Source organism: Monopterus albus, unplaced genomic scaffold (genome assembly GCF_001952655.1).
Source record: "Monopterus albus unplaced genomic scaffold, M_albus_1.0 scaffold8.1, whole genome shotgun sequence".
Taxonomy (NCBI): domain Eukaryota; kingdom Metazoa; phylum Chordata; class Actinopteri; order Synbranchiformes; family Synbranchidae; genus Monopterus; species Monopterus albus.
The window spans coordinates 3,033,523-3,047,982 of NW_018127888.1; the positions used below are offsets into that span (position 1 = coordinate 3,033,523).

General features: G+C 40.8%; 1 protein-coding gene across 1 annotated transcript in view; it reads right to left on the bottom strand.

Moving 5' to 3' along the window:
* The window catches only part of clcn2c (chloride channel 2c), a 115,597-nt gene that overhangs the window by 23,241 nt on the left and 77,896 nt on the right, over positions 1-14,460 (bottom strand). The window contains exons 13-17 of the mRNA XM_020587172.1: positions 11,807-11,876; positions 10,686-10,796; positions 7,039-7,252; positions 1,707-1,840; positions 439-629 (exon numbers count right to left, since the gene is read on the bottom strand). Coding sequence (XP_020442828.1) covers positions 439-629; positions 1,707-1,840; positions 7,039-7,252; positions 10,686-10,796; positions 11,807-11,876 — 720 coding nt within the window. The remainder of the gene's footprint in view (positions 1-438; positions 630-1,706; positions 1,841-7,038; positions 7,253-10,685; positions 10,797-11,806; positions 11,877-14,460) is intronic.

Genomic DNA, 14,460 nt, shown 5'->3' on the forward strand with positions numbered 1-14,460 from the left:
TTTATTTGTCATGCTCGTTTCACTGGTTTCAAAAACGGAAAAACGGTACGTTATGTATTTGTGTGTACCAATTAGGATTTAGCAAAGTACAGCAATACTATATGATGTTTTTTGCAACTGAATGCTAACTTTGATTGTTGCTTTGATGTAATAAACAATAGATAATGAAATAGTTTGCAGGGGCTTTAAAGTTCAGAGAGAATAATCTGAGATTTCTGCTGAGTCTTTCTGTTCTGTCCTACTAATCGATATGTGTACATGTTGGCAGTGATCCTTTCTTGGTTTGGTCATAACTTTACTGGGGTAACAAGCTTTATCAGCTCAATTATCCTGGTCACTATCTACAGTGAACACAAACTGATAAAAATCCAAAAGTGGGTCCATATTTTGCTGTTATTTCACTACAGCCCTCCTTATCCCACTTGTGTGACCTCTGACCTGAAAGCGGACCTCCTGACTGGCCCGCGGGCTGCTGTCCTCACTGCTGGGATTTGACAATACTGACAGCCTTTTCTTCTCCGCAACAGCTTGTTTCCTGATGTACTCTAAACGCCTGGGGCGCCCGAGCTGCTGGGAGAGCAGCAACTGGAGCTGGGCACGCTCGATGGAGCCCAACAGGATCATGGACTCTGAGAGAGGAGACAAAGGACAGAGAGGTGAGAAAAAAACGATAAAGGAGAAGGAGGTACCTGATGTGGACGAGGAGGGAAGGAGTTGTCCATTATTTTTCCTTCACAACGAATGAGCAAGAGAATAAAACAGAGAAAGACAAAGAAACAGCAAAACTTGTTTTAGGAGGGAAGAGTAAGCAGGCTGCACATGTTGCAGCACTGCAGAGAGCTCAGCTCAGTTACATAACAATGCACTGAATGTGCATTAACTGACGTGTGAGTGTCAGTTTGTGTGTGTGGCAGCGTGCTTGCTCTAAGTAATTGCCTTTGTGACAGTACATGCTGATTATGTATTTGGTTAAAAGCCGCAGCTAATTGTTCCTGCACGGCTGCATAATTGAGACAGCACTAGAATACCAGATACGCTCTTGAGCGAGGTGGTGTGTGCGGCCCAGTCATCAAGCTGTGCTCAGGCGAGTTTGTCAATCAATCAGTCAGTCACTTTAATGAGCACACCACCAAGGTCACTGGAATTTGTTTTTGGTACAAACTGGAAGGGACACTAGGTCCAACGGCATCGACAACATTGAACACAGACATCAATATCACACCAGACACAATGATCAGCACAGCAAGCTGTACTCACGCACAGCGTATACTACAGTAAAAAGGAGATTATTTTTTGCACTTTGATGTTTTCACACAGTTTGGTGCTTACATAGGAAAATACAGTTTTTCATTTGCTCCTATTATAATGCATTAAAGCCACAGTTTAGAGTATTAAAGCCGTCAGTCAAGAAATAAGAACAACATTTGTAACATCCCTCAAGTTGAACTCTCTTAAAATTACAAAATGGCAGGAAAATGTAGTATTTCCAGTATTTGATAATAAGTTTGACCTCTCTGAGTCCTTTCCATTGACGTACACCAATCTATCATAACATTACGACCACCTGCCTAACACCAACACAGGAGTCAGTGCAGCAAGAAAAATGTAATGAGTCACTCTTCAGTTATTAGTTTATTTCTAAATGTGTTATAAATAATTACTAATACACTCCCTCTGTAGAGTAAGTGCCTGTGCTTGTGTCTCACCAGCTGACTCCACCAGTGCCAGGGTCTTGAGGTGCTCCGTCAGCAAAACGTTGTGCAGGTCTCGATAGCAGCAGTTGAGTGTGATGTACCGCACGTCCCTTACCATGATGTCCTCCACTCGAATATTATATTTCCTGAAAGGTGTAAAGAGGAAAAGAGGAAGTGATGGTGAGGAGGGGGGAAGATGAGAGGAAAGGAATTCATCAGTTACACAGACAGCAGTGTACACCTATGTACACTGCTAACTTTTGAAAGATAACAGACTATAATGCTTTGACACTATAACTTCAGCTTTACTGCAGTTTTCATAAAAGTGTTTCTCTACACAAATCTACACTATAAACAGTCCTGTTCACAGCAGTGACAGCACATTCTTCCTTCAGCCACCCGCTCATTCCAATAACCCGGTACACTTCTGACACGCAACCATGACAGCATGGCCGTGCGCTCAGTAAGGGGAAGTGAGTGACACTGTGTGAGCAGATCTTGCTTCGGCAGAATCGTACACCCTGGTACACCAGTCACAAACACTGAGCTTTCTCTTCCTGCCCGAGCTTGCCAAAACCTGCAAACACGACAGCAGCCGCTCAATAGTTTCTGCTGCCAGGTTGCTGTGCCAGGACACAGGCTCTGGCCAAGCCTCCACTCCTTGTTGTGGTGACAACTCAATATGCTGACCTCTACTGAAATATAAAGTTAATTAGATGACCATTCTCCCCAAGCTGCACTTCAGTGCAACACAGCACAAAGTTGGTGCTTTTGAACATCAGGAACTGGCCTCAATAGAAATCAGTGCTACAACAAAGCCCTACAGAAAGGTTCTCTATAGAGAACCTATCAAATGCTGCTTTGTACGCTGCATCATTTAACCACATCTGAAAATGAAAATGGGTGTTCCGAGTGTCGGCACCCAAAGACTTGGTGAAAGGTTTGCCATCATAGAGAGGGCCCAGGCCGTCATACCATTACGAACAGAAGTAGTTTTAAACTTTTATTATCACTTTGTGGTTGAATGCCACCGTCAACCAGTTAAATTCATGGGAATGGGACAGACGTGAGGATACAGGGACCTTGACCTTTGACTGCCAAATTCTAATCGGTTCATCCTGATCATATGGACAGACAGATGTAAGGATGGATGGACAACCTGAAAACATAATGCCTCTGGCCATGGCTATAACTGGTGAGGAGGCACTGAGTTGTTTTAACTAATCTCTGACTTAAAATACATCAGTCTGTCAGTGACCAACATTGCAATGCCTGTGATACATCTTACAGCTTGAATAGAGAAGTTGAAATCCTACACGCATCTTCATCTCCACAGATCATCTTTTCATCTTTGTTCAATACTGAACTTTTGCAGCTGCTGTTCTGGGACTTTTTAGTTATTTTTATTTATTGTGATCGTCATTGTTCATAACAGCCTCTTCACTGTTTTTCTGTTTATACCAAACAAGCCCAAAATTGGAAATGTACTGTACGACTTCCTGGGCATCAAAAGCTCTTTCCTTACATGACAAATCTACCAGACACGTACTATTACCAACAGCAAATAAAATGTATGTAAAGAACTGGATAGGAGTTCAATCACAACTGTTTTCTACCAGGCTATGATAGAAAGTAAAAAAATATAGGAATGAAAATCCTTTGATGAAAATAATCACTTCCTCTCTCAGAGCTAATTTCCTTCAGGATATCAAAGGCAGCTGATGTAATCTGGTTGGCTTGCTTTAATTGAACCTTCCTCCCCTGCAAAGGCTGGGCAATACATCGAACGGCTTATAGGTCTGAGCCAAGATAAACCCACTTATAGGGTCATAAATCTGGGCTTATAGATCATCTGTATTGTCACTCAAGTGTTGAAGTTAATAAAATGATGCTTGTAGTGATTGGGAGGTCATCTCCTGTGGCTTTGCTCCCTGTCACCTGAGCAGAGACAGCAGACCACTGATTATTCAACAAACGGCGATTGGTGATTATGAAAAGGTAAGAAACACAGAGTGGCAGAGAAAAGGACATGAGACACACACACACACACACACACACACACACACACACACACACAAACGTGTTTACACCCCGGGGAGAGACTTCACGACTTACATTAATCTCCTTAAGTTAACCTTAACCAAAACAACCACTTGCCTATGGTGGGGGGCAAAGCACAAAGAGGGCGAGCCCCAACAATGCCAGAGTGTAAACAGGTTTCAGTCCCCCCACTGTGACTAATCCCAGGTAGACTCACACACACACACAGTGATGTTATATAAATGTTCCAACACTTTTTTCAACATGCCACTCGAACGCTGATGCTAGATCCATCAAGAGAAGAAAAGAGTCTGGTCTGAATAAAAAAAGGAGGAGGAGGGAAAGCCTCCTATGTGCTCCTGGGTTTGACAAGCAAGAATAAGTGGGTAATTGTATGCATGGGAAATATATACAGTATGCGATCTATATGTGTGTGTGCATGTTTGCAGAAACTAAGATTAAGGTATGCAGTTCTCTCCACATCTGTGTGAGCGTGTAAGCAAATGTACATGCCCATCATGTGTGTGTGTTGCACGGCGGGGATTACGCAAGTGTTCCTCTATGTTAAGTGTGTCTGTGGGTGGATGGTAGCGTGGGCATGAGATGGATCATTTCCAGTTTGAGTGAAAAACGCATTCAGATAGGAGGGGGCCATGGTACGTACAGTGTCTCCCCCCACGCGTTGGCTGCCTCCTCCTCTGCTCATGTATGCTGCAGTAATATATATACACACACACACACACACACACACGCACGGCTTTGTGATGAAGACTGGTGTCAGAGAGAGAGATGGGAGGCAGAAAGAGGTAGAGGTGAATGAAGGATAGAGGGGAAGAAGAGCTTTCTGCAGCAAATCAAGTTCAATCATGTGTGTCTGTGTTATTAAATAGAGAGGATTCAAAGAGATTACAATTTTACGTGGTTGTTTGTGCATGAACTTTCTGTTTACACAAACATATACACACAGACGGGATTCCTCACAGTTTCTCTATCTTCTCCTTGCCTGTGCCACTTTAACCATTTTGAAACGTGAGTCATCATGTTGACACAATAAAAAAAAATTGACAGATGATCAATAATTTTATGATTTATTTTCTCTAGCACACACTCAATCATATATACACATACACACACAAACTTGTACTTGTATCTTTGTCAGGACACTTATCTGAACCCTGAAAACAAGTTTTCACCCTCAAAAAGGTGTTTCAGAGTGCAAACATTTCCAAAAAGATCCTCACTCTGTAGCAAAAACAAAGAATAAATACTTTTTGGTCCTCGCTATGTAGCAATACTAGAACATACACAGGCTTTCTGACAATTTCTCAGTCTTCTTTATGCTCAAGCCACGCTTAACATTTGGAAACCTTGCATTTATATCATTAAATATGATTGGCGCATATACATGTACACACAGAGAACACCTCATGTTTCTGACAGATTTCATTCAATTCACTTGAACACAAACGGAGCAGACACACCAGACACACATTCAATATACTACACACAAGTATTCATCCTACTGCATATGTGGGGAAAAGTTCGTTACTGTGCATGTGTCCACGCTGTCTGCTACATTATATATATATGATCAGCAAAGACAAAATAACCAACAACTATGCAACAGCTCACTGAAGACATGGCTCACATTACACACAGCTTCTTTCTCTCTTTCTGTCCCACACACACAGAACAGGAGAGTGAGGATGTGATAGAGAGGCCATAAGGTCACAGCAGGTAATAAGGAGAGACACAGGACAAGACGGCAGCAGAGGCAGAGTGAGAGAGGAATAGACGAAGAGATGACTAGTGGGGATCAACTGAGGTGCTGGTGTCGAAAGTGAAGGACTCAAGAGGCACACAGAGGCCAAATTCTTCAGGGGACAGTCACCAAAAATGGTGAACAGATGGAGGATGAAATAAAATTCTTCCTGATTATTCCCACTTTGGGAATAATGAATTCAAACTATTATCTCCACCTAATGATTTGTCAACATCCATAACAATAATCGCTTCCAAACAATTAAATGAAAAGTGCTTCTGTGTGGTTTCATAGAGTTTGGAGGATACCAAGCAGCTGCTAAGCCCATTCAGTGTTGTTTGGTTGGTGTAAATTATTAATGGAAGTGACGACAGATAAAAGCCACGTTAACACTGAGCCAGGCACCTCCACCAGCGTTTGTCTTTTTGTAAAGCATTTGGTGATTCTACATGTACCCTGAAGGGAAGACAGTGTGCTATTTGGACTTCAAATGCTTAAATTAAAAGCAATCTATAAACCCATTAAGGCTCACTGTGCACTCAGCTTTTCCTATTAACACATCAGATTAAGACTGAAAACACATACACAGTATGTAAGCCATTATGTGACTAATGAAACTTCAACAGTGAAAGAAATAAACCCCTGTAGAGCAAACAAACTGACTTTCAACAGCTGACAAAATTGATTAGGCTGCAACAAGGATAAATGCACTTATAGTGTGTATGAAGCATGGATCAGTAAACTGAATGTTTTCTAGTTTTAATTTGCCTACATTTCATACACGTTAGCCATGCTAAGCCCATCTTTAACCTCCTTCAACCATCTTCAGCAACGTTATTATTAGTATTTTTTGCAAGAAAGCACCTAGCAACAAATCTAATAAATTAACGTCTCCTTAAAAGAAAGCTGACAATTAACGTGCACTCATGTGGCTGCAACCCTACAGGCCAACTGTTCATCGGCATGACAGAAATGTGTCTGGACCTAACAACCAATCACAGATGCCCACTGTTTGTATGGGGAACTCCTTCTCTCTATCATTTTAACATTTAAATACATGCTTCCATACTCACTTCATGCTAAAAGCTACACATGTGCCCAAGGACAAGACTGATTTACATGTTAATATGATAATATTATGTTAAAAGCTAACTGTTAGCATGTATTTGGGCCAAATGAAGTTCACCAAGCCTGACTCTGTTGAAAGGAAACAAAATCTACCTACTAGCATCTCTAAAGCTAGCAGGCCATAGCCTGACTAAATATTAGCCACTGATAACACACTACCTCACTCTGTGAAAATATACAGAAGTCATGCATTTTTGTAATAAATTTTCTGTGGGATGATCTTTAATTGTTTGCACGTCAGTTAACGTCAGTTTATTTTGATAATCCTAAATTGTATTGTTATCACCTTTGGCCAACATCTTTTTGTTTGCTATTTATTGCTACTTGCTGCTGGAGCATATTTAATATATGTAAAGTAAAGCTCGATGATTATGGTCTGTTAAGTGTAACTCTGCATAATTACTGTATACATACTCGTGGTGTCCCCAGCCCAGCTCTGGCAGGTAGGGCAGCTTCTTGATCCTGATGATGGAGTCGTACAAGGACGGCTGCAAGGACTGGGCCACTGCGTTGGCCAAGATCACTGCTATCATCACTGGCAGGATGTGGGAAATCTGGCCAGTCAGCTCGAACACGATGACTGCAGTAGAAACCGTGTGGGTGACCGCTCCTGCCAAAGCCGCTGCACCTTTGGGTGGGGGAGAGGACAGTCAGGTGAGCGAAAGAGTTGAGTTTTGCAGGGAAGCAATTATTCAGAACAGTGGTTTTCAAGGTGGGGCCTGGGGTTATCTAAAGTGTCCCTCAAGCGGGTTTCAAGAGCATCATCCATCACAATGAGAGAGTTCAGTGTTAACATGATTTCAAGTGCAATAAATAGTCTTTTTTTCTACCGCAGTGCACATACTGTATAAGAGCACTATTCAATAATATTCAGTGAAAACAGCTGAGATTTCTAACTTCCAGAACTGACCTCCCACCAGACCTGCTTGTTTCTGGAAACAGAAATAGTCTCAGTCATGGAAGATAGTGCCAAGACTGACTTACAGTCAAAACACATTTTATTCTCAAGTTTTAAAGAAACTCTTCACTTAGCAAATTTTAAGACATACTGAGATCAGAAAGCGACTGATGGTACGCCATGCTTGTTCTATTGTCATTGTTGATTCTGAGTGTGATGCCACCTAGACTCCATGCTATGCTGCTGCTGTTCAACTGGCATATGGCACATAAAACAACAGTGACGATTTGAGACATAAGAGTTTAAAAAGGAGTTTATATGCAGTCTGCAAATTCTTACAATGACAGGCTAATACACACACTTTTGCACTCTGCTTTGGGTTGTCAGGACAGATGGAGAGCAAATCTGACAGGACATGACCAGTGACTGACAGGCAAGCAGAGAGGAGATGATCTGCTGTGAGTGCTCTGTGTGCGCACAAATGTGAATGGATGAAAATGATTTTGTTGTTTATTGTGCTTTCTTCAGGAAGTGTCTCAGATGACCTTCTGTATATGAATGATTTACAGTGAGCCATATACCATTAAGACCTAACATGTGAAATTAAAACAAGAGTGAAACACTAATCATATGCTAGTAGAGAGGGGCTTCTACCAGCAACACAGGAGTGAGAGGCATTTATAATTTGCACAAAGCATCATCTTTTCATAATGATCATTGGAATATGCTGATAAGAATCAGTATGTGCCACTTCCACCATTTCTGCTGGTGCTGCTGCAAATGTTTACTCAAATTTATCTTATTCCTTACTGTGCTAAAGAGTTCTTTGCCTTGGAGGCTGCTGCATGACTTTCCAGTGTTACCAACAGGTAGATATACGTCAAAGGTGAGTTAAAAAAAAAAAACCTCAGTTACTAAAAATGTATAAAACCATTATAAGCACATCAAGTCAGAAAAATGACTATCCAAAACATTGGTTGCATTTTCATCAGTGTTATTTCAACATGGACAGTATAGGAAAATCATTACAGCAAAACCAAAGTTCCACCTTGTAAATTGATTTACTCACAGATCAAGTTTTCACCCTGTTATTAGTTTCCTCGACCCAGCACTCTCTCTATTATTTACTCTCATCCCAACAAACCAAATTCAAATCCTTCTCCACACAATCTTGTCTCATAGGCCCATAAGGCAAAAATCAACTCCTTCAGCTAATTCAATACAAACAGGAACCTCAAAATTTCCAAATCAATAAAGTGCTTTGGAAAGGGCAGTATAAACGCTACAGCGAAGCAGACGGGGCAGCTTGGGGAAAAATGAGAGTTCACTGTTCAGAGAAAATGGATGACCCCAAGCCAAGAATGAAATGAAGAAACAGATTGTGGGTGAGAGTCTGCAAAGGCAGGTTTCATTGCTCTTTCGTGTAACTTAATTAAGCCTGTGTATGTCTGCTTATCCTCCTCAGGTAAATGCTACTGCCTCTGCCCATCCTAACATTTAGTCCTTAAAGTGAGCTCTGCTGTGAGATGAAAGAGGCTAATCAGGGTGTAAGGCTTGTAAAGGGATGAGTCATCAGCAATAGTGCACCACAACAACAACAACAACATCAGCAGTCCAGAAAAACAGCCACTGCCAACCTGCAACAGTGGCATAATCAGCTTGGCTGTCAACAAGTAGCACAGTGGAGGAAATCACAACGCCGCATCTCATAGTTATAGCAAAATCCTACAGTGATAAAACCATAGGCTGTACAGTATATAAAGATAGACAATGTGGCCGCTCCCAGAAGTGGGGCCACTACCTGTTGGCTAGTGGCTTACGCCCCATATCCACTTACACATTGGCAAACAAGATAACACATGAAAGCTGCTCATATAAGTTACATACAAATAAATCTTGTGTAGATAAAAAAAAGAATTCAGCACATTTGAAACCCCCTTAAAATTTCATTTTGAGACTTTGAAGGGGTCCAAGCTGTCAATCACGGGGACTGAGAACACCCCCGAGGCCCCCTTTATTTTGCACATTGGTCAAAAACCCTGCCCCCTCCATGTTAGCTAGTACAAATCAAATTATTTCCTAAATGTGATTTCTGTCATTTTAGGCAATATTATCACGCTGATGTGGGTACAAGTGGTCATTTTTCTGGTATGTTATATTTATAAAAAAGAAAAAAAAGGTACAGTTCAGATGATTTGACAGCTCTGATTGGCGGCCTGATATCACGGCTCATCGCTACTGCACATAATTTGGTTGCAAAATGCATCACAAAAGCAAGTCAGCGCCCCCCATATTCACAATATTTTGGTTTCCCTTTTGCATAGTGGCAAGAGGTGTTGACAAGTTGTCAATTTTTATATATATTTTATGGCCAAAACATATTGTATGTGCTATGAAGTGCTAACTTCAAAAGCCCCAGAGCTTTGCTACCAACATAGCAATTATAACATAATTTACAAGTTTTTGAAATTTCCTAGACTGTATTAAGAACAGGAGGAAACAACTGACCCTTCTTTTAATTGCATTACAGACAACAAAAACAGTAAACATTGTCCCTTTGAGGCAAATCAGTGATTTGTGATATTAGGCTTTATACATATGTTAACAAACTACAATTAAACAAAAAGCGGCACTAGGGTGTGAAAGTTTTCCGATTTGTCAGCTGGTGTCTAAGCTGTTTTCCAGGTCATTTCTTTTTTTGTTAAGTCAGGTCTGGTGTTCCTGCGAATGTAATTTGATTTTGTCCCGATTGTTTGAGTCTCATCACATTCTACGTCTCCTTTAGTCAGGGTCCCTTTACAGTCTTAACTTGGAGATGTAAATTGAGGCATTGAGGTGTAAAATATCTATCATGATTCATCTTCTATGAATAGTGGAAAGAAAAGAGTAAAATTATTTACTCAAGTGGAAGAACTGATGCCAGAAACTTAATTAAAAGTAAAAAATGTGTGAACGTTATACCAGGTTGGCTAAATTCCATCATTTAAAAGCAGCCGAGTAGTTTATAAATGAGAAAACCTTTTCTGCAGGTGCCTTTAATGATCTCAGTTTGACAAAATGGGAGCATCACTGAGAGCAAAAACTAAAAATGGCTTTAAAGAAAAAGAAAAATGGACAAAGAGGGAAATATTAAAGCATAGAGTGACAGGTATCTGTAACGTACCGACGACCGCGTAGCCTCCTGGCACTATGGGGTAGATGGTGCCATCTGTGTGAATGCCATCTGGGAACCAGGCTGCCATGCTTTCCCCAACCAGACGACCAAACGCTGCCCCTGAAATACACACATACATATACGAATGACTTTTATCTCTGCTATTTGTTCTCAGCGTTCTGTTTGTTGGCCCTAGATGTACTGTTAAGCTCTGAATACAGCAGAGTTCTCTGTTCTGTTTGCCGTCTCTGCTGAGGAACCGAGTCTTGCAAGAAACTGTATAATTTTACTAGTCAGCTGTAAAAGTATTAGCAGCTGGATTTTGTTAGCTTTGGACAAAGCCAGACTAGTTGCTACTTGCCTCTAGTGTTTAAGCTAAACCAGGGGATTTGGACTAATTGTGACCCAGGGAGCACCATTCTGACCAAGTAATCTGAAGATCCTTGCTGGATAGACAGAACGGGCATCATCTTAATCCTGAAAGTCACCTTGGCTTTTCTAAATTGTACAAATTTGTATGAATTAGATTATTCACAAACATTAACTAATACATTGAAATGTGTTTTAAAATATTCCTACAATGAAACTACACTATTGAATGCATGTTCAGAGACCACCTGCAGGCCACGGACCACTGGTTGAAACCCCCTCAAGTAATCTGAAGATCCTTGCTGGATAGACAGAACGGGCATCATCTTAATCCTGAAAGTCACCTTGGCTTTTCTAAATTGTACAAATTTGTATGAATTAGATTATTCACAAACATTAACTAATACATTGAAATGTGTTTTAAAATATTCCTACAATGAAACTACACTATTGAATGCATGTTCAGAGACCACCTGCAGGCCACGGACCACTGGTTGAAACCCCCTGCACGTTCCCTAAACTAAGGTGCTGGCTATAGCTTCAGTTTTAGCAGATGGACATAAGACTGGTGTTAATGTCCCTAACCAGTCTCAGCAAAAAAAAAAAATCAAATTGTCAACCTTCTATTAATATTTAAAGAGGTTGAAAAAGGTAATATTTTCTTTTAATGAACTGAATATTAAATATAATTTTTCTGTTCACCATCACAAGTGCATCTATTCTCACTGGTCTAACACACACAGAGGTTATTTTCTTCTTACCAATGACAAACACTGGCATGAAGGCTCCGCAGGGCACGGGGATGGTGGTGGCCAGGGCAGACATCCAGAACTAAGAGAGAAAAAGACGGAGATAAAAAAAAAAGAAAAGGAACAGGGTGGCATTTCAATTAGCTTCACAGTACCATCCTCTGTGCCCCTAGATGATAGCTAAGTTGAATCCGCTAGCAGCAGTGAGGAAGCAGCCATGTGAGACTTACTGCTCAGGTTAGATTAAGCTGTCACTTTTACTCTTCATTTGACAAAGACCCTGAAATGAACCCTGGGTAATGAGCGGCCTCTGCCAATTGGCTGACACTGTGCCAGGCGAGCGGAAGAGACTGCTAATTAGGAAAGACAAACAAAAAGCGAAATGTCAACACCGACGCTGTGTGAGCCTTATCGGCATGGTGTGTGTGTGTATGTGCCTATGTTTAACAGTTATGAGTCTTATAATATGATATGAGGCTTAGTTTTGGAAAGAAAAAGGCTGCACTGATACTTGAGACAGTATTAAAAGTCCATCTGTGCATACTTGTGTGGCCTTCTTGTGCGTCTCATTGAAATTCAAGTTAGACTGCACAGCCAGTGTAATATCGATCAGTTCTACAGTAGGACAGTATAGGAAATGAACAATTAGACTCTCAGGTTTTAAGACGTAATCAGTTTTGCTGGTTTCACACCTATAGTTCTGTTCATTTGGTCCAGTTTTAGTTCTGGTCACAGTTTTATGCCAGACCTTTTACAAACGAACAACACTGGAGCTGTAAACATCCAGGTAGAACAGACAAGTAATTCATTCATTGGGCAGTTTTAGTTATGTCATTCTGCATCGTCAGCAGAACATGAGGAAATGTTATGTATTCTTTATTTTTCCTGGTGTCAAAATGTGCTTTCAAGTAAATACGCATTATTAGTTGAGATTGCATTTCAATCTCATGCCATACATAGTGACAAACAGATGTAACCAAGACAAAAAGAAGGGCAGGAATGTTACAGGAGTATGGTTGTGTGGTCACTACATTTCACTCTTTACTCAGGAACTACTGAAATACACAAAATACAAACATTTCAGTTTGAACTTCTTTTCATTTGATCAGGGAAAATTAACTCACTCGTACGTCGTCATCATCATCTCAATATTTAGCATAAATTAAAGCTCTACTTTATCACTGGATGCTTTATAAACAACTCACAAGCAGTAGATGAGTTTAAGCAGTAGTTCTGCTTTCAAATTCATACTAAATCATATATTTAGTATCACAAGTGGTCGGTCTTTTTTGCATTCACACCACAAACTAACTGCATCAGCCTGACTGGCTGGGCTGAGACCCACCTTTTTGATGATGCTGACCTGGTTTTTCAGTCTGCACCTGAGTTTAAGCGACAGCTTTTACACCAGATCAAACAGGCAAAGACACCTTAGTTTGTCTGAACCCCACCACACAGGTAGGGGATAAAAACCCCGCTAAAAGTGGGTCTGCACTGAACTAAAACACAAAACAAAAAAAGGAACCTTTAAATTCCCAATGTTTCTGCGTGTGTGGAAAACACGTGCTTGTTCCAAGGCTTTAAAGCTACAATTTTACAAGCATCAAACAAGAAGCATTGCACATGCCGCTACACAAACCTCAGTGTAATAATCTTATAGTTTTTAATAGACTTTTTAATTACACTCATTGCTCTGTCTCTCTCCAGCCCGCCATGCCGCCTGTTCTTTTCCACTCCCTCTGCTCTGTCTATAGTTAGCTGTAATTAAGGTCGGCTGCCATGGTGACGTAATGGATCCTCTTTTGTAACTGTACATGGGTGCCATTTTCACACCTCACACTGCGCACACACATTCTGGTGTGTAGGTGTTCACGCACGCAGGCTCCGTGATGAGAATCAGAGATGAACACAGCTGGGTGCCAAAGACACAACCAGTTGATCGCACAAAACCAGGCTTCGTGGGAAATTCAGACAGTCAAAGGAATAATTCTCTAGATTTGTCTTGGCTTGTCTTCATCTTCTTCTTCCCTTGTTCCTTTTGTTCCTTCTGAACCAGTAAAACCTTAATAAGAGCAAGAAAGATTTCAAGGATCTGGGAACTCATAACATGGGCTTAACTTTATTACAGAGGCCATGAACTCCGAGGAGAGCACTATATGGTGCATGGGCATGTATGTGCACAAGAGCATGTCCCTGTGTAGCTGTGGGACCTACGGACACACAAAAAAATGTTTTGAAAACCACACAGAGGACGACGCCAATCATGTCCAGTTGGAAAGTTACAGGTAGACCCACAGTAACTGAACATAGCCGCCATCTCAAGCTTTCAGTGAAACCTTCATAGTAAATTAGATCATAACCAGGGTTTCTGCTGGATTTATGAGTGTACTGTTAGGTATTTTTAGTCAGATAGAAATTGGATAGATACTTTATGTATTAGAAATGTTTAGTGGAGATAGGATGTCTACTGTTAAACGCTTAGTCATGCTTATGAGTTTCTACAGGGTACATCTGGTCAAGGATAACTAGAGAGAAGAGTTGATGACTGTCAGCAGACAGGGTGTTTAATATTATTATTATGACGTGTATAACTGTAGCCTTAGTCATAATATGTTCTTATGTTTAAGTCACGACATGTTACTAGAAGTCTGTGAGAATGTTTTTAG